The sequence below is a fragment of the Dromiciops gliroides genome, chromosome 1, assembly GCF_019393635.1.
Source record: "Dromiciops gliroides isolate mDroGli1 chromosome 1, mDroGli1.pri, whole genome shotgun sequence".
Classification (NCBI taxonomy): Eukaryota; Metazoa; Chordata; class Mammalia; order Microbiotheria; family Microbiotheriidae; genus Dromiciops; species Dromiciops gliroides.
In genome coordinates, this window is record NC_057861.1 from 61,889,738 (window position 1) to 61,910,752 (window position 21,015).

Consider the following 21,015-nt stretch of genomic DNA (forward strand, 5'->3'; position numbering starts at 1 on the left):
TTTTCTAAACCTCTCTATTTTTTGTCAAGGATACTACCATCTGTCCTAGGGTTGTAACATTGGCATTTCCCTGAACTCCCTACTCCCCCTTTACCTCATATATCTAGTCAGTTGCCAAATCTTACTGTTTCAACCCTTACAACATCTCTCATATCCTAGCCCATCTCTCTCTAGTCAAAGAGCTACCACTTCAGGTAATTGATGAGTTTAGGACCTCATCACTTCTTGCCTTCATTACTGCAACAGCATTTTAAATGGTTTTCTTGCATCAAGTCTTCACTCTAGTTCATTGTATAAACTGCTACCAAAGTAATTTTCCTAAGCACAGATATAACCACATGGCTCCCCTACTCAATCAACTTCAGTGACTTCCTATTGCCTATAGGACAAAATACAGATTCCTACATTTAGCTTTTAAAACATTACATAACCTAGTCCTAACCTATCTTTCAAAATTCTTCTTTAGCCTTCAAGTCATGGCTTAGACATCACTTTTTCTGTAAAGCCTTCCTTGAACTTCTTGGCTGAAAGTGTTTTCTCCCTTTTCAAATTTTCCCACACCATTATGTCCTGTTTCACCACAATGCCCATCACATTACTTTGTATTATAATTATCTATGATATGGGCATTAATCCTTTGAGTAAACTGTAAATACCTTGTGGGTAGTGACACTTATTTTCAGTATCTGCCCAAGTCCTTACAAAAATATTTTGATCTGAAACCTTTCTTCATTCTCCCACCTGCTAACCCCTTCCTCTCGAAAAATTTACCTTGTATATATTTAGTATGTCTTTATTTTTGTATTTTTGTCTCCCGGATACAACGTGAGTTCCTTGAGAACAGGGACAGTTTCATCTTTGTTTCTTTTGTCCCCAGCACAATATCTAGCATATAATAAATCTTTGTTGATTGGTATCTGAAAATAAGTTATACATTTCTGAACAGTGACTTAAAATATAGGAATGGGAGGCTCTTGGTCAGGAAAGTAGTGGATCTAACAAAGCTTGATAAGAATGATTTGGATAAATACCAGAAATTCATCAAGCAACTAAACACTTTTTTTGAAATCATGTGGAGAAGATGGAGGCAAGAGTAATATATCAGAGGTTGAAAACAAAAGTCTAGCATAAAAGAATATTATTAGGACTGCTAATGCTTAGAATGAAGTGAAGCTGACATGGAAAGGTAATGATAACAAAATGGTTTTCTTTCTTTAGCTATACTAGAAAAAAGAAGTAGTCCAAAGAAGGCAGAGGGCTGCTGACTGGACTAGAAGAATTAATGATAAATTTTTGTTTTTGCTTTCTCTGTCAAGAAAAATGTTCTTTGTACTGGAAAGCACAAAACAAAAACAAGCTGATACTCAACACTGAGTAGGAAGCTAATATAGGCCCTCCTAGGTCACCTGACTCTGGAATACTACTGGAAGATCCAGTTGACATGATGGCGAAGCCACTGCCAGTGACCTTTAAAATATCATGGAGAATAAGAGAAATACTATAAGATGGGAAGAATGTGAGAGTAGAAATTACAGACTGACTTGATTGCTATGAAATGGTTAGTGAACACCAAAAAAGGAAGCAGTGATTATAAAGAACCAGCATGTCTTCACGAAAAATAGGTCTATTGATGGGGTTACTAGATTGGCAGACCATGGAGTATTGTAGGTATAATTTACCCAGATTTTATTTTATTTGATATATATTTTTTGTGGGGCAATGGGGGTTAAGTGACTTGCCCAGGGTCACACAGCTAGTAAGTGTCAAGTGTCTGAGGCCGGATTTGAACTCAGGTCCTCCTGACTCCAGGGCCAGTGCTTTATCCACTGTGCCACCTAGCTGCCCCTATTTACCCAGATTTTAACAAAGCATTTGACACAATTTATCAGAGTACCTTGTGGAAAAAAATGGTGACAGAAGATAGGCTAGACAACAATATAATTAGGTAGACTCAACTGATTAAACAATTGGACCCCCAAAATTGATTAAGTTGATGTTACCTTTAAGGTGATCTCAAGTAGAGTATTCAATTACACATTTTTGGCTCTGTGCAGTTTAATATTTTTATCAATTTGGGTAAAGGCACGGACAACATACTTATCAGATTTATAGATGACACAAAGCTGAGAAAGATGGCTCATAAAGTGGAAGACAGTATTCAAAAAGACCATAACAGGTTAGAATATTGGACCAAATCATATAACATGAAATTTTTAATAGGGATAAATGTAAAGTTTTCCACTGAAGTTTTTTTTGTGTGTGTATGTATGAGGCAATTGGGGTTAAGTGACTTGCCCAGGGTCACACAGTCAGTAAGTGTTAAGTGTCTGAGGCCGGATTTGAACTTAGGTACTCCTGACTACAGTGCCAGTGCTCTATCCACCGCGCCATCTAGCTGCCCCCCACTGAAGGTTTTTTTTTTTGGTGAGGCAGTTGCGGTCAAGTGACTTGTCCAGGGTCACACAGCTAGTAAGTGTGTAAATTGTCTGAGGCCAGATTTGAACTCAGGTACTCCTGAATCCAGGGCCAGTTCTCTATCCACTGCGCCACCTTGCTGCCCCTCCCACTGAAGTTTTAAAAAAATCAATTTCACAAGTATAAGATGAAGGAGGCATAAATGGACAATTGTTGGAAAAAACACCTGGAAGTATTAGTAGACTGTAAACTCAATGAATCAACAGTGTGATATTACAATTGGGAAAGCTGTGATCTTAAGCTGAATTCAGAGACGTACAATGTCCAAGAATAGGGACTCTGATGTATTTTGTTCAGTTTTGGGTGCTATAGTTGAGGAAGAACACTGATAAGCTGGACTAAATACAAAGGATGGCAAATGGAATAGTGAAAGATCTTCAGTTCTTGTCATATAAGATCTAGTTGAACTAGAAAATATTCTAGAGAAAACATGAAAGCTCTCTTAAAGCATTTAAATGGTTGTCATGCAGAAGAGGAATTGGGGGGCATCAAGGTGGCACAATGGATAAAGCACCAGCCCTAGATTGAGAAGGACCTGAGTTCAAATCCAGCCTCAAACACTTGATACTTACTAGCTGTGTGACCATGGGCAAGTTACTTAACCCTCATTGCCCCACGAAAAAAAATTTTAAAAAGAGGAATTAGATTTGTTTTGCCTATCTCTAGAGAACAGAACTATAAAAAGGTAAACTGAAGCTTCACATAAGGAAAAATCTAACAAAATTGTTTTCCCTTCATTTTTGAAGAGGACCAATTACATCACAAAGTGATATCTTGACTTGCACCTGAACTGGATTTAAGTGAGGTAGAGTTGCACAAAGTCATCAGCCTCACTCTCTTTGCCACAGTCATAAGTTCATCAGCAAGACAAAAGTCAGGATGAGTAAAGATGGTCCAGCATGCAATGGATGACCGTGGCATCTTCAATGTCTGATGAGCAGCTCTAATCGCTCCATAGCACCTGCTCTGGCTGCTTTCATGGTCGTTGGAACAAATTGTCCTTATCTGCCACCAGGGACATCTTCACATGCTTGGGATAGGCATCCCCACAATTCACCCAGGGATTTGAAGCTTGTCAGTTACCCTCAGACTGGGTTAGCTATCTACCAAGATGATTTTACCGGGTTATAGCTGCTGCACATGCTTCTTGGAGCCACAGGTGAGAGGTGAGTGAAGGTGGACACCAAAGGTGGATTATCAGTTCTCAAAAGACTTAGTTGGTTAAAACACGTGTCTAGTAAACAGGAGATCCTGGGTTTGAATCCCAGCCATGCGTGTAGAGCTCCAAGTCTCTTTTTGGGGTGTATGGGATGTTCAAGAAGGACTAGCACCTCTAAGGCTTTTAGAAAGCAGAATGGGAAGTAGTATGTTCTCAGTCACTGGAAATCTTTAAACAAGGGTTGGGTGACTGCTTGTTGTGTATGTTTTAGAAGAGATTGTTGTTTAGATACATGTTGGGCTAGTTGGTCTCTGAGGTCCTCTCTATCTCAGAATCTCTAATTGTGTGAATTGAGTTGATATGATTATATTCTTTTCCTAATATTGAACTATTCTTGTATTCCTGATATGAATTCTACATGGTCAAATGAGTCCCTCTTTCAAACATACTTCTATGTTTTGTTACACACACACACACACACACACACACACACACACACACACACGACATTCAGGTTGAATCAGCAATAATGTTTTACAGTTAAAGCACTAAGTTAACTTATGAATAATAAAGCACATGCCTTCAATTAATGAAATATTTATCCAGAAAACCCATATGATGCTAAGAATTTAGACAATACTGCCAACTAACTGTCAAAATAATAAGTAATGAAACCAGGCCAAAAAAAAAAAAAGCCATGAGGTATAAGTCTCCTTTTATGAAATGTATTTGCTTTGGAATCCACAGAAAGCTGGGAAATATGCCAACAATTAGGTGGATACAGGTGTTAGCCAAGTTTTAAATCTTGGTCAAATTATATTAGAAGCATTGTATCACACTGATGTGATACACCAGTATCACAGTTTCAACTTCAACAAAGTGACCAAGGAAGGAGGAAAGCACCCAGGAATGTTTTGATAAGAACTCTACAATGTGTAACAAATTCCTCCCCCTCCTCATAAAAATTTTTTTAAAGTTCTGAAATTCAATTGAACAATTATAGTAACTTCATCATAACTTAAACCCAGCCAATATGATTAGCAGCAGATAGAAAACATCAATATAAAAAAGGACAGGGGAAATTACATAAAAACACAATAACATATGGGGAGGCTGGGATATCTGAGCAAGAAAATTAAAGATGGTGAAAATAATAATGAAGGATACTAAAAATAGAATTGACTGAGGTGCAGAAGTGTTATGAAAAAAAACACACCACCACCACAACTCAATGTGGTGCAGTGCATAGAATACTGGACCTAGAATAAGAAAGTCATAGTCCCCTCTGTATTCTGCTCTGGTCAGACCATATTTGGCCTGGAGTATTATGTTCAGTTCTGGATTTAGTAAGGATGCTAATAAACTGGAGATAGTCCAAAGAAGGGCAAGGAGGATGGTGACAGGCCTTGAGTCCATATCATATGAAGACTGGCTAAAAGAACTGGGCATGTTTGGCCTGCAGAAAATAAGATGAAGGTGGGACATGATAGCTACTCCTGCTCATTAACTGGGTTTGGGTACTGCCTCTGATACGGGTTAGGCAAAGACACTTTGCTCTAGACTAAACCTCAGTTTTCTCATGCCTGGCACCACATACCTCAACTTAAGTAACATTTATTAAGCACCCACCATGTGGGTAGAACATCTGCTCTTGGGCAGCTTATTCATAAACTGCAGTTATTGATTCTTTTTTCTCATCTTAGCAAATATATTGGGTTAGGCTATATTTAGTGTTCTCTCCCTGAACTTACTTTGTCTTAGTTTGTATATATTTTGCAATTCCCCATCTATCTATATATTAGTAGAATATAAGGTCCTTGAGGGCAAGGGATAATTCTGTATTCTCAACACCTACAACAGTGCCTTGGACATTATGTACCCTTCTTAAACATCTGCTAAACCATTGAATTCAACATGGAAAGAACTGTGCTAGGCACTGTCTATACAGACCAAAAAAATCGTCCTTGACCTCTAGGATCTTATATTCTACTTGGGGAAGGACACACAGAATACAGGCAGGATTTGAACCCACGTCCTCTCATTCTTGAGCCAGTGCTCTTTCTAGCATATCAAGCTCCTAGTGACCACTAATGTCACTATGACAATATTGTTTTCCAGAAATGTCTGGCCTTCTTTTGAAGGAGGATCTATTTATTACCACCACCTGCAGCAGTGAGATACAGTAAAAACAGAAGAAGAACCCAGGTTCTAATCTCAGCGAAATCACTCATATGAAGAGGCTATTTCAACTCCTTGACCCTCAATTCACAAATCTGTAAAATGAGACAATTAACTGTACTATCTTCCTCATTAGGTTGTGGAGAAGAAAGTCCTTTGTAAATTGTATAGTGCTATGCAAATGCAACTTAATATTATTACCTAAAACCAAACAAAATCTTACATACACAAAAATCTTTCTTTAACCAGTATTAAACTTTATTTGGCACACAGTACCAAGTCAGGATTTCGTATAGTAGCAAGTAAGATCTAAGTAACTAACCACTCTGGGGGTAAACTGTCTACTCTGATGGAGTACAGTGTTACTGTTATTAGAAACAACTTTTCAACTATGATAGTTTACTAAACATGTGGTAATAACCACTGTACCAGCTACTTTTCAAAACCAGGATTGTGACAATCAAAGCAAGAAGGAAAGGAAAATACTGTTAAATTAAAAAGTGAAGTCAACACTTGGAACTAGGAAAGTCATTTGAAAAGTCACTGCCACTCCCCCCATTCCTAGCCTCTGGCCTCCTTCCCAGGTCCCCCTTCTCCAGTCACCCTACCCCAGCCAACCCAGGCCTCCCTGCAACCACTAACACTTCAAACTCAGCCTCTGCCCCTCCTATCACCTCATCTCTGCCCCCTCCTTTCTGTCCCCGTTTCTCTCCCTCCTATATTCATTCTAGTCTGTCTGTTCCTGTCACTCCATTCTGGGGCTGCCTTCCTCCTGTCACCTTAGCCAGGACTCTTCTCTTCCTGTCCCATCGGCCTGGGGGGGGGGCTTTTTCTCCTGTCACCTTAGCCCAGAGGTCTCCCCTCTCCCATCACTTCAGCCTGTCATCTTAGTTCAGGTCCCCACTCCAGTCACCACAGCCTGGGCTCTCCCTCTCCTGTTACCTCAGACCTGACTCCCCTCCTTCTATCTCTACAGCCCCAGGGTCCTCCCTTAGTCCATACTCTCCTCTCCCTGTCACTTCAGCTCAGAGTCTCCCCTCATTCCCTCACCTCAGTCTTGGGGGTCTTTCCTTTCTCTCATCTCAGTCTCAGGGTTCCCTCACCTGTCACCTTAACCTGAGCTCTCCTTGTCACCTCAACCCAGACTCCCCCCTTCTGTCACCCCGGGCCAGGGGTCCTCCCCTGTCGTCTTAGTGTGGGGGTTCTGTCATCTCTCTCTTGCTACCTCAGCCCAGGCTCCTCTCTTCTGTCACTTCAGCCTGGGGGTCGCCCCTCCTGTCACCTCAGCCAGAGCTCTCTGTCTCCTGTCACCTCAGTCAGAGGGTCTTCCTCCCGTCATCTTACCCTGGGGGTCCTCCCCTTTTTGTCACCTCAGCCACTGGCAGCCTCCCACCTGTCACCTCAGCCCAGGCCTTTCCTCCCGCCCCCCCCCCCCCAGTCTCGGCCTAGCTGTGGGGCCCTTTACGCTGGGGTCTCAGCCGCAGCGGCGGTACCACTGTAGCCCCTCGTCGCCCTGCTGCGCCGCGATCCCAGATCCTTTCCTTACCGCCTTCTCGAGGTGGCTGCGGGCCAGCTCGCTGTTCTTGGTGTGGTGGTAGAGAACGGAGCCCAGCTGCAGGTGCGTGCGGGCCTCGATGCGTTGTGGAGGCTTGAAGGGAAATACGGCCTGTAGGCAGTGCACGCATAGTCGGATCTTGGGCGGGCTGGACGTGCGGAAGTGCTCGGCAAAGCCCAGCAGCGCCAGGTACCACGACTCCGAGGCCTCGGCCTGGGCTGCTTGGGCCGCCTGAGCCGCCATCTTGGGCCGCACAACAACAACCGGCCGCCGAACTAGGTTGGGGGAGGGGGACCGGACGGAAGCCGCGGCGGTTCTCGCGAGAAGTTGATGAGCGTTCTTGAGCATCCTTCCCTAACTCCCTCGCGCGCGCGGCTCCTTATGGGAGTTGTAGGCTGCCACGGGACGAGAGCGCGGTCGGAAAGGGAGTGGCTTTCAGAGCGACTACAAGGTTTTCCGTCCCACCGAGGACGAGTCAAAAGCCGCCTTAAGGTCAGATTCAAACCACCTCTTTCAAGAACTCTTTTATAGTGACTCCCTCGAGGGGTCCCAGAGGCACGGACTACACATCCCAGCAGGCTGTGCGCAGCATAACAGCCCCCCCCCCCTTCGCTACTCTACCCCTCCCCCTCCTCAGCCTCTCCACGCACACACACACATCCCCGCCCGCCCCTGGGTGAGGCGCGGTGCACTGTGGGATTGAGGACCTCAAGATGGACAGTCGGGATGTTGCAGGTAACAGCTTCTCTCTTAGTCTCCCTCGGCAAGGCTCCGCTCCTCTCTACACGCACAACGCAGGCCAGTCCAGCCCGCGGAGCCTCCGGCTTTCTCGCTGCATCGCTGGGCTTGGGAACGCGGAGTCCTCCCTCGGGGGCCCTCCCCCCCCCAGAGCCCTGGGTCTTCTCAGCTGTTGGCGGGGGCGGGTTGAGGCCGGGCGGGGGCGGCCCTGGGGCGGCGGCGCCTCCCCTGCTGTGGACGCCCCTAGCTCCGTATCCACTCCGTCCGCGTGTCCGGCGCCGCGGGGCCTGACGGGGCAGCCTGGGCACTTGGAGCTTGCTAGGAAATCCTGTCCCGCTAACCAGCCTAGCTGTGGGCCTGCCCCAATGCTGGCGAGTCCAGCTGAAAGGGGCCACCGGAGTCACCTCTGGCACGGAGCCTTCCCGGGTCATCTTGTGAATACTGCTCGCCCCTCTTCTCCCCTTTCCCCTCTTTCACTTACCCCACATCTCCCTGTCTTGTGGTGGTCTCCCTCTTCCCAAAAGAGTGTAAACCACTAGAAGGCCGGAACGCCGGGCACATGGGCGATGGTTAAATCATTTGTTGGGCTGGATTGATTGGATTTTGCCCTACCCCCTTGTTTGTACACACTCAGAAAATGAAGCCCTGAGAGGGAACTGACTTGCCTAAAGCAAGGATTCGGAACTGCATTTGGAGTCAGAAAGCTTGTGTTTCTTCAATATTGGCTCTCATACTTTCTAGTTTTGTGACCAAAGCCTTCCCAATGCTGTCTCGACTTTGAACCTCAATTTCTTAATCTTCGAAATGGAAACATGTACCTCCTACCATGGTGATTGTGAAGAAAGTACTTTGAAACTTTCTAGTTGTGTGATTGATTATGGGCTAGTCACTTAACTTTTCCAATATCTATAGTAAATGTTTTAAACATTTGTTGGGAGGCTCAAACGAGATAATGTATGATAAGTATTTTGTAAACTTTAGAGTGCCACATAAATGTCAGCTGTGGTTATGATTTGTAAACTTTGTAGCACTATGTAAATGTAAACTGCTAATATATCCGTGCCAAGTAGGAACAGAGATCCTCTCTCTGACAACATAGGTACAAGCATCTAAAAGACAGCAAAAAGAGGGGTTCAGAGGTTTCAATTTACTTTTTTTTGTTGTTTGTTTTTGGTGAGGCAATTGGGGTTAAGTGACTTGCCCAGGGTTACACAGCTAGTAAGTGTTAAGTGTTTTGAACTCAGGTACTCCTGAATCCAGGGCGGGTGCTCTATTCGCTGCGCCATCTAGCTGCCCCCCAATTTACTTTTGTTAGTAGAGCCCTTTTAGGGGTAGCTCAACCCAAGCTAGTTGGAAATAATTATTTTCCAAAATGATGCTCTTCTGGATAGCGTTTCAGTATGTGATCATTCATTCCAAACTGTGTGATTGTTTATATATTCCCATAGATTTTGCATAGGAAAATCTAGTCAATGGGTTGTGGGTTTTTTTTCTAGGTCTTAAATTAGATTAAATTTATGTTTAATTTTGGTGATCAGTGCCTATAGTTTACATTTCAGTTTTTTTAACCTACAACAACCATGTGATATGGGAAATGGTATCCTCCATTTACAGAGGAAACTGAGGCTGGAAAAGTTTGACTTGTCCATGATCAATAACTGAGTTAAGTATTGGAATCATGAATCATCTTGGCTTAGTGGCAGCAGGTGCAATGGAAAGAATATTAGATTTGGATACAGGAGTTCTTCTGCTTACTTCTTGTGGCCTTGGGCAAGTCTCCTTACCTCAGGACTCATTTGTTTCAGTGAGAAAGGGGGTTGACTTAGATCCCAACTTCTTAAACTTTTTTCACTCTACCCCTTTTCTCCCGAGAAATTTTTACACAACCCTGAGTATATAGATATATAAAATAGGTAAACAAATCAAACATTTACTGCCAAATTTTTTGCAACCCCTTCATTCAGTTATGTGACCCTATATAGGGTCGATTAAGTAGTTTTGGCTTAGATGACCTCTAAGTTCCTTAAAAATCCTGTCATCTCAGGTGAAATTTCCTCAGTTCTTGTCCTTAGAAGGCTAGGCAATCTGTGCCTGCTAAAAGTCTGTCAGTAGGGTCATCAGCCCAGAAGTAGAAGGAACAAAATAACTGCATGGTATTTCTATTTATTTGTTTGCTTTTAAACTACTTGGGAAGGAACAGCTTATAATGAGAAATGCCCAACAGAAGAATTTGTATTTTATTCTAGAGTGAAGAAGTGAGCTTGTTTTTCAGTCATGTCTGAGTCTTTGTGACCCCATTTGTGGTTTTCTTGGCAAAGATATTTTGCCATTTCCTTCTCCAGCTCATTTTACAGATGAAGAAACTGAGGCAAATAGTTAAATGACTTGCCTAGGGTCACACAGCTAGTAACTGTATCAAGCCAGATTTGAATTTAGGAAGATAAGTCTTCCTAACTCCAGGCCTGGTGCTCTATCTGCTGTGCCACTTAACTCCCAGAAGTAAGCTACTGGAGCATTTTGAGCAGGGTAGTGAAATGGTTGGACGTGGTCATTAGCAATATCACTTTGGCAACTTTGTGGAAGATAGTTTGGAGACTGTCTTGTTAGATCTTGAGTTCCTTCTGGTAGCTGGTAATTCAAGTGAAAAGAGTGACTGTCAGGTGTGGTGGGTAAAATGCAACAAAGGCAAACTAATGGATGTTTTCTCCAAGCATGGTAATAGTTTATTAACAACTGCTGTTAATAAACTGTGTCAGACCAGCCCCCTCAGTCAGGTCAGAGATATTCATGAGAAGGAAAAGACCATTTTTAGTATGACTCATAGTCCCTGTATTTGGGCAGTTATATCCTCTGTAGCTGGGGAAAGTGGGTTGGGCTTCAGGTGTGGTTGGTCACACCCCCTCAGACAAAGGAATGTTAATTGCTTTATGGGATTCAACTGCCTCTTACAGTCTAGACTAGAAAATCAGTACCATTCTCTTGTCTCCTTGCTGGAGATCAAACCACCCCTAATTTTTCAGGGATCAAATCACCCCTAATTGTTCAGGGTTTGGCAAGGACTGAAAAATTGTTTTAGGAAGGGGGTTCAGCTTAAGCTAGTTGGTTATAGACAACACACAAGTACCAGGTTAAACTGGTTAGCAGGCAAATGTTCCAGAGGCTAAGCCAATTCAAAGTGGGAGAGACCACATATTTGAGTTCAGGCCTTGCTAACCATTATAAAAAGAGCATAAAACCAATTACACTGTAGAATCAATACAATAGAAATCAGAGGAAATATTAATGTCTATCCTTACACAGAGTCAGGGGAACTGTGTTTGAAAGCTGGCTCTACCACTGTTATTACATGTGTGTCCTTGACCGAGTCAGTTTCTCTTGCCTCAGTTTTCTCAAATTCCTTTAAAATGAATGGATTGGGGGGGCCCTGGATTCAGGAGGACCTGAGTTCAAATCCTACCTCAAACACATGGCACTTACTAGCTGTGTGACCATGGGCAAGTCACTTAACCTTTATTGCCCTGGGGAAAAAAAAAAGCAATGGATTGGACTAAATGACTTCTAAGGTCCTTTTCATTGTTATTCATTTGTCCAGTATATATAGAGTAGGGGACTAGATGACTTCTAAGCTTCATGATTGATTCCAGCTCTTTTGCTCTAGAAGTATATGCTTTCCCCAGTGAAAGTCTTAATTGTCCAAAGAAGAGAAATGAAAAGACACCCACTTCTTCTTTTCTTTGTAGAGGGAGGAGGCTATAGTTGTGGAATACTTTGATAATGTCAGAGTTTTAAAATGTTAATTTTACTGAACTACTTTTTCCCCCTCCCTCTTTTATATTCTTTGTTATAGGAAATGGCTGGGGGGGTGGGGAGTGAAGGATAGGTTGGGAAATGTAAGTGGTGTAAATACAAAAAATCAACCACTTTTTATTTTCAAAAAAGACAATTTGTGTTAAAAAATTAGGTAACTAAATAAAATAGGTAACTTTTAAAAACATTTCTAAAAGCAATCTTTAGGGCAGTGGGCCTCCTCTCTGACCCATAGCTCTTCATTTTAGTCATCCAGAAAAGCAAAATACATAGAACAGTATTACAGAGCCAGATGGGACAGACTTGACTTTGAAGGTGACTATTTTTAAACTAGAGCTAGGAGCGCCTCTACTTTTAAAAAGGTTGTTCTAGGATAACAAAACTGTTTTCTTTGAGAAGCAATAATATATTGTATCTGGTGCCTCTTCTCAGTAACCTCTGAATGTCTCTTCTCTTCCCACCTGTATTAGTGTAATACTCTAATTCATCTTCTGTCTCCATTATATCTTTTCTTCAATCAGTCCTTCACACTACTGCCCAAGTCTTCCTAATGTGTCATTCTATTCATGACTTTTTTTAACTCAAAAAAAACCTTCAATGGCTTTTTGCTCTCCATTGTTTAAAGAAATAAAGTATTAACTCATTTAAGGTGTTTCATAAGCTGACTTCATGCTACTTTTCCAGGCTGATCTTACACTGCTTCCCATTGTGTAGTTGCTGTTCATCCAAATTGGACTGTCATCTGTTTCCAGTTCTCTGCTTGACCTGTGTTGTCTCTGTGCCTTTGCTTATGCTGTCCCATATTTGGAGTGCATTTCTCTGTTGACCCAATCTGTCAGTAATTAGTCAGTAAGCATTTATTAAACACCTACAATGTGTTGTACAATATGCTAAGTGCTGGAGATACAAAGAAAGGGAAAAGACAGCCCTGGAGACTCTCACTATCTGATATGGGGAGGCAACAAGTAAGCAAATATATACAAATAAGTCAAATTCAGAAAGGGGCTCCTGTAGAAAGTGAAGTTTTAGATGGGACTCGAAGGAAGCCAGGGAATCCAGGAGTTAGAGATAATCTGGGAGAGGGTTCCAGCTATGGGGGACATGCCTGGAGCAAAGTGGAGTGTTCAAGGAACAGTGAGGCCAGTGTTACTGTATAGAAGAGAAGGAGAAGGGGTGTAAGAAGACAGGAAAAGGGAGGAAAAAGTTATGGAAGATTTTGAATACAATCTCCTTTTGAAGTTCTTCAAGATGAAACTAAGGCATCCCTTCCTCCTTGAAGCTTTTCTTGATTCTGTTACTTCCTCAACCTCTCCAGAGGCATCCTGATGCCATGGAAAGAACACTATTGGATTTAGGGCTCAAGAACCTGTAATTGAATACCAGTCATGTGATCCTGGGCAAGTCATGTAACCTCTTTAGCCCACAGTTTGCTTTTTTGGGTTATACTGGGAGATCCCTAAGGTCCTTTCCAGCTCTGAATCCTTTGAAAGTGATTCCTTCCTTATCAGATCTCTATTAGCATTTTACCTGGTCCTATCCTTTGTACTTACTTAACTCCATGGGGGTAGGGGTGTCTTTCCATTAAATCAGGATTTAATACTGAAAGGGACCTTAGAAAACATCAAGTACAGTTCCTTGTAAGCTTTTTGAGAGCAGTCTGTCCTATTTTTGTATGTTTTTTTATCTATGATAGTGTTTTGCATGTGGCAAGCACTTAAAATTTGTTGAAGTATGATCTGAAAGGAAAAATATATTTGATAAATTTGATAAATTCATGTTGGTAATTGAATTTTACTGAAGGGAAATGTCATGCCCTTAACTTTCTGAAATCAATATCATGGAGGATAGCTACTCCGAGTGCTCCATAGAATGTGTCTTGGAACTATTATCAGAGATGAATTATTATTTTTACTTGTAGATTTGATTCCTCTTTCACCCTCCCTATTTTTGTAGTAGTATCACCATTATCCTAGTACTTCTAACTGAAAACCTTGGAGTGAACTTTGACTTTCACTTCTTTCTTGGCACATGTATTATATTGATTGTCACCAAATCCTGAAGATTTATCTTTCCCAGTATTTCTTGGCTCTCTGTGTATCCCTTTCTTTTTTTTTCCTCCTGCCACCACTCTAGTCCAGACCCCAATCATCCAGAAAAAAGCTGTCTATACTTATGCCCTCACTTCCCCCTCTAGTCTAAACCCTTATCACTTAGTAAAAACTGTATGTACTCATATCTTCCCTTCCCCTTTTCTTACTCCTCAATCCTTTTCAATTTAATTGATTTTTTTCTTGTTTCAGTCAGCAAAATTTTACCTTCTTTCTCTCCCACCTCCCCTCCCAGTGAGATAGAAAAACTAAAACATCTGTTACAAACATGTATTGTCAAGTTAAAAAAAAGTCTTTACATGTTAAAACATGTTAAACATGTTAAAACTTTTTTTTAGAGGCACCTAGATGTCACTGGTCCTGGAGTCAGGAGGACCTGAGTTCAAATTCAGCCTCAGACACTAGCTGTGTGACCCTGCACAAGTCACTTAACCCCAATTATCTCACCAAAATTAACCCAACCCAAAACTTTTTTTTGTCTCATTCTACACTCTTGGTGCTTCACCTCTCTATCTGGAGGTAAGTAGCACATTTCATGATGAGTCCTCTGGAATTGTTGGTCACTTCTCTGATTAGAGTTGTTAAATCTTTCAGTTTTTTTAATCTTTGCATATTGCATAAATTGTTCTCATGGTTCTACTTGTTTCACTCTCCATCAGTTCATACAAGTCTTAGCATGATTCTCTGAAATCATCCTCTTCATTTTTTCTTACCACAAAATAAATAATATTTCAACACTTTTATATACCATAACTTGGGGGCAGCTAGGTGGCTCAGTGGATAAAGTACAGACCCTGGATTCAGGAGGACCTGAGTTCAACTCTAGCCCCAGACACTTGACACTTGCTAGCTGTGTGACCCTGGGCAAGTCACTTAACCCTCATTGCCTGCTGGGCCGCCCCCCCCCCCCCAAATATGCCTGTATATACCATAACTTGAACAGCTATTCCCCAATTGGTGGATAGTTTCATTTCCCCACTTTGGAATGTAAACAATTTATCCTTGTTCATTCCCTTATCATTGTTCATTATATTTACCTTTTTAATGTTTCTTGACTTCTGTGTTTGCACTTCAGAGTGTATACTCTTCTCTGGGTTTTTCATCATGAGTGCTTGGAAATTCTGTATCGTTAAAGATCTGTTTTTTCTAATAGGATTATACTCAGTTTTCTTAGGTAATTCTTGGCAGTAAGTTGTATCTGACTTTATGCAATGACATATTGCAAGCTCTCTACTTTTTTTTTATAGTGGTGGCTGCTAAATGTTGCTTTTGTGATCTTACCTATGGTGCCATAACATTTTTAGGCTCTTTTTTTTGGCCATGGTATTCAGGTAGTTAACTGATTCTTCAGTTAGGTCTCTTAGATCAGCTTTCCTGATCAGTTGTTTTTGCTGTGATATGCAGTACATTTTCTAATATGTTTTTTCAGTCTTTTTACTTTGAATATTTCTTACTGGCTAATGGAGTCATTGACTTCTGTTTAGTTCATCCTAATTTTCACCAAGGTTTTATTTTTTTCTGCCTTGGGTAAAGTTTGTACCTCTTGTACAAGGCTGTTAATTCCCTTTCCAGTTCTTTCTTCCATAGCTTCATTTCTTTTCCATTTTTCCCCCTCTGGTTTACTAATTTAATTAATTTTTTTTTTACTAATTTAATTTATAAAAACATTTAAAACTTTTTTTTTCAACTCTCACTTCATTTCTTCCAGGAATTCTAGTTGAGTTTGTGACCAGCTGTGTTTTTCTTTGAGTTCTTGCTTGTAAATGTTTTGGAGTCATTATTTTCTGGGTTTGTGTCTTGAACATTTTTGTCACTGTAATATTGACTTATGATGGGATTCTTTTTTTGTTTGCTTATTCTTCCAGTCTCCTTCCTGACTTTGGACTTGATGTCTGGAGAACAGGGTTCTATAGGAAAAGTCTGGGCTGGTTCTACTGCTCCTTTCTTAGGGATATTGAATGTTGTCTTATTCCAGGATATTCAGGGACTTTCAATTCAGTCAGAATTGTCTGATTTCTGCCCTCCTGAATTGAGAGCTCTGCATGTTACTGACCTGAATTTGGGTCTAAGCTACAGACATGTGGGCTTGCCCTGTTTGGAATTTCAGTAGACTACTGTTGGCCTCAATTACTATCAGTCAGCTGGAAAATTCTGATGGTTCAGAATGACAGCTGTAGGCTTCTCTTTGGTATGGAATTCCTGCCCTGATTATTCATTCCTTTGCAGGTTTCATACCCTGTTCTACCCCTGAGATCAGAGCCAACACAATTGCTTCTTGCTTCTGAACTTGTTCTTTTTTTGAGTATACAACCTAGAGCCTTGTAACTGCTACTTAGAACTCCTAGAACTGTACTACCAACACTTTTCAGGTCCCCTCCTTATTGTGCTCTGGATATATGACCTGGAATAGGGTAGTGAGCAACAGAGCTGCCATTTGGCGCCCATGCCTTCACCTTAAACAAATTTAGGCCCTTCCATACTAGATTTGGGATCACTTCTTGCCCTGGTACAGAGCATTTTTCTGGGCCAAAATGTTCTATGCAGCACCCTCCTGAGCAGACTCCATCCCTAGTGTAACGATTGGAATGACGCCACCTGCTGGAGACTTACTGTAGAAGAGTTCCGCCCATGAAGGGAAGGTCTTTGAGGGCAAGACCAGGAGTCTTTTCTTTGGCATGAGGAAGTGACGCGGGCGAGTGGGAGGAGGAAGGAAGAGACTGGAGCGCTCAGTCTCCCGCGCTCTTTCCTCTGGACTCTGGTGGAGAAGGGAGCTAGAAATGTGCTCTCCCTTTAATAGATAGGAATCTAGGCCTTTTTCTCTCTCTTTACCAAATTCTTATTCTCCTTAATAAATGCTTAAAAGTCTAACTCTTGCTAAAGCTTATAATTTATTGGCGACCACTCATTAGATATTTTAGACAGACTAGCTAGAATTTTAGTCCTTAACACTAGTGTCTTTTAAACCTCATTGCCTATCTCCCTATGTGGATTTGGGCTAGAAAAAAAAAATGACTCATTCTGGGGGGCAGCTGGTTGGTACAGTGGATAAAGCACAGGCCCTGGATTCAGGAGGACCTGAGTTCAAATCTGGCCTCAGACACTTGACACTTACTAGCTGTGTGACCCTGGGCAAGTCACTTAACTCTCATCGCCCTGCTCGCTCCCCCCCCCCCCCCATACTTAATCCGATTTTTTTTCCCCTTGGTTTTCCCAATCAAGATTCAGGTGTATTTTCTAGATCTGTTTGGATGAGCTGGGGAATGAGGTGTACTTTACTTTCTACTCCTACTTGGCCATCTTGTCTCTTGTTTGACTTCTGATCTCATTAGTTAACTGAACCTGTTCTCTACAGAATTATCAATGTTCTTAAAATTTTTTAAATAAAATTTTACTGATATCTTTTTTTACATTACCTGAATTTCCCAGTCTTCCTCTGAGACATCACTTATAACAAAACATGTAAGAAAATTAAAAATTTCAGTAGAACTGGCCAGCACATTGAAAAAAAATTCATATCTGTTGTGTTCCATGTTCCTAGATGGTCCCCCCTCCCCCAAAGAAAGACTTTGCCTTCTGATATTTTGTGATAATTTTTTTCCATTTACATTGTTGTGGTCATTTTGCATTTTTCTCTAGTTCTCTACTTCATTTTGCATTAGTTCATAAGTTTCTACCTGCTTCTGTAGTCATCATATTCATTTATTATGGCACAGTGATATATTTCATTACATTCCAGTATTCCAACTTGTTTAGCTGGTCACCATTCATTTCGTATCTACTTTGTTTCCAATTCTTTGCTACTACAGAATGTGCTCCTGTAAAACATTTCGGTGCATACGAGGCCTTTCTTTTTGTTATTGGCCTCCTTGGGTATATGCCTACCAGTGGAATCTCTAGGTTATTGACATTGTGATGGTTAAAATAATTATTGTAGACACAAGTTTTGGGTAAGCTTATTATCAGTACATCAATTTCTACCAGTAAGGGATTGATCAAGCATCTCCTTAGCTTCTCGTGGTCCCAAGAGAGTTCATGACTACCTGTCCAGGTTTTTTATCCCTTTTTGATAAGAGGCAGGTAATTATACATCAATGAAATCTACCCTACTCTTTTTTTTTTTTTTTGCAGGGCAATGAGTGTTAAGTGACTTGCCCAGGGTCACAGCTACTAAGTGTCAAGTGTCTGAGGCCAAATTTGAACTCATGTCCTCCTGAAACCAGGACCAGTGTTTTATCCTAGCTGCCCCCTACATCAATTATATATCAATGAAATCTAATTGGTTAGCATTATTCAAACCTAATTGGTTGACATTATTTTAAGGTGGGTTATATTAAAATGAAGTCCAAGGATGACATCAGAGAAAGAAGTGCAAGACTCCCACTCAAGCTGGTGAGGACAAAATGGTTTTATCTAGGTGTAGTTTAATCTCATCATTAAAAGTCCTTGGGTTATCTAGGCAAAATAATGTGTCTCCACCTAAGGCTTTTTGTTAGCTTTGGTTTGGGTTTGACCTAAATGAGATTTGATGAAATCAAGGAGGCCTTGTCTTTGGGTAGAGGGAAGAGAGGACTAAAAAGGGGGTCCCTCAAGATAGTGATTATTATTATTTATTTTTGCAGGGCATTGAGTGACTTGCCCAGGGTCACACAACTAGTAAATGTCAAGTGTTTGAGGCCAGATTTGAACTCAGGTCCTCCTGAATCCAGGGCCAGTGCTTTATCCACTGGGCCACCTAGCTGCCCTGAGATATTTATTACTAATAATTATTTCTCACAACATTTCTGTCACTTTTTGGGCCTAATTTCAAATTGTTTTCCAGAATGGTGGGGCTGATTCACAGCTTTACAGACAGCACATTAGTGTGCCTGTTATCCACATCCCCTACAGCAGTCACTATTTATGTTATTTGTCATTGTAAATTTGCCAGGTATGAAATAAAACCTCAGAGTTCTGATTTGCATTTCCCTTAATAGTGTTTTGGCCCATTTCTTTCATATATGATTGTGCCTAGTTTGTGCTTCTTTTGAGTAATGTTTATGTTTATTCACCTATTTCACTTTTAATTATCAAGTCTAGTGGTCATTTGTCATTTCTTTAGTATCTGTCTGTATCTGATGCTGTTGACCATCTTCTCCTCCTGGATATTATACTCTCCTGGTTCTCCTCTGCTAGATCCTCTTTATCAGTCTTAACTATGGCTATACTCCAAAGCCTTGTTTGGGCCCTCTTCCCTTTTCTCTCTCTACACTTTCAAATGGTGACCATATTAGTTTCATTATTTGCATTTGTTTTGATCATCTACATATCCAGTTCTAGTCTCTCCCTAACTCCAGCTGCCTATTGGATTTTTAAACTGAGTGTTCCACAAGCATCTCAAATTCTGCATATCTTAAGCAGAACTTAAAACTTTCCTATTATTATCAAGGGTACCACCCCTTTTTTAGGTTCACAACCTCAGTGTCACCTTCAACTCCTTTTGCTCATTCTATGTATTCATCTGCTAAATCTTGTCATTCTACTTCCACAGAATGTCTGGCATTTATCTTCTACTATCCACCCATATATCTATCCAACCCTCCCTCGCTTAAATCCAATTCAGTACAGGTCATGACATCGCCCAGATGTCATGGTCCTTTTCAGAATGAAGGACAAAGAACAACATATTTATCACCTTAATTCAGGCCCTCTTCATCTCTTCCCTGGGCTCTTGTAATAATTCTACCTCCCTTAGGTCTTGGGACTCCTGTAAGCCATCCTACACGTAGCAGCCAAAGTGCTTTTTCTAAAGAGGAGATCTTACCATGTTATTCCTTTACTCGATAAATTCCAGTGGCTCCTTATGACCTCTAAGAAGGAATTTAAAGCTGTTCATTGCTGGCTTTAGTTTACCTTACACATTACCTGTTTTCCTGCTTTCTGTGGTTCAGTAAAACTGGCTTTCTTAGTATTCATATTCAGCACACCATTTTCTGTCTCTTTACCTTTTCAGTATCTATTTTCCTTGCTAGGAATATACTTCCTTTTTACTTCCTTTTCCTAGAATTCCTCAACTCAAGTATTCCCTTCTACATGAAGCCTGTCCTAATCCCATCTGCTGCTAGTGGGGCCCCCCTCCTTCCTGTTGAATTTTATGTGAATACCTATATATGCATGTGTTGGCTTCCTTTAATAGAATATAAGCTTCTTGAGGGCAGAGACTAGTTTTATTTTTGGCTTTGTAGTGATAGTGCCTGGCACATAGGTGCTTGATAGATGCTCATTGATTGGCATTTAAAGCCCTGCGTGATATTCCAAACAATCATATCTTTGCATGTGAATATATGCTTCAGCCAATTTGGCTTAGAGTTTCCTGCTTCCCAGTTATGCTGTTCTCTCTGCATGGGATGTTCTCTTTCTTCTTTGCTTAGCTTATTCCATTCAATTCAACAAGTATTTATTAATTCAGCCAACATTTATTAATCTAGGCAAGGCAGAAAGCATTTAAATGCTTACGATTTCAGCCTCTGTACTAGGTGCTAGGGATGCAGATACCAAGCAAAAAGGACGATTATCCCTACCCTTGAGGGGCTTGCATTTAAAGAGGGAAGACAACATACAAAGAGGGAATTCACTGGGAAATGAAGGTTGGCTGGACTGGGGCCCTCCACAGAATTGAAAAACTCAACCAGGGATCAGCCTGGCAGAAGGATGTTTTAGGGTAAGAAGGCCACAGGATTTGTTGGATGTTCTAGGGCATTGAGGACATTTCCATTGTGAGATAGCAGCTGAGGCACAATTTTGATGTCTGGAAATTCAGGAGCAGGAGTGGGAGGGGAACGGGCTTGTTGTGTCAGCCAGGCAGTGTGCTGAACCCTGGAGATACAAAGACAAGGGAAAGTACTCCTTGCTCTCAAAAAAACTTATTTTTTCCTTGGGGGGAAGCAACATAGACAAGAAAAGGAAATTCAGGATAGCTGCTAGCTAATTGCAACGCTCGTTTCATCAGCTCTGAGTGC

The 21,015-nt window shown here is 41.4% G+C and overlaps 2 protein-coding genes across 3 annotated transcripts in view; one reads left to right on the plus strand and one right to left on the minus strand.

Moving 5' to 3' along the window:
• The window catches only part of MAU2 (MAU2 sister chromatid cohesion factor), a 62,201-nt gene extending 54,554 nt beyond the window's left edge, over positions 1 to 7,647 (minus strand). Inside the window, exon 1 of the mRNA XM_043983940.1 lies at positions 7,359 to 7,647. Within this exon, the coding sequence (XP_043839875.1) occupies positions 7,359 to 7,610 (252 nt within the window). The 5' untranslated portion in view covers positions 7,611 to 7,647. The remainder of the gene's footprint in view (positions 1 to 7,358) is intronic.
• Positions 7,648 to 7,756: 109 nt separating this feature from the next.
• Positions 7,757 to 21,015, plus strand: part of SUGP1 (SURP and G-patch domain containing 1) — a 61,810-nt gene continuing 48,551 nt past the window's right edge. The window contains exon 1 of one of the 2 annotated variants that reach the window (XM_043976563.1): positions 7,757 to 7,859. Coding sequence is in view for 1 of the 2 variants with exons in the window: in XM_043976561.1 (XP_043832496.1) it covers positions 8,081 to 8,102 (22 nt within the window). In the remaining variant the exon portion in view is untranslated. Of the gene's footprint in view, positions 7,860 to 7,989; positions 8,103 to 21,015 lie in introns of those variants that run through there. The other variant, XM_043976561.1, reaches the window with a different exon arrangement.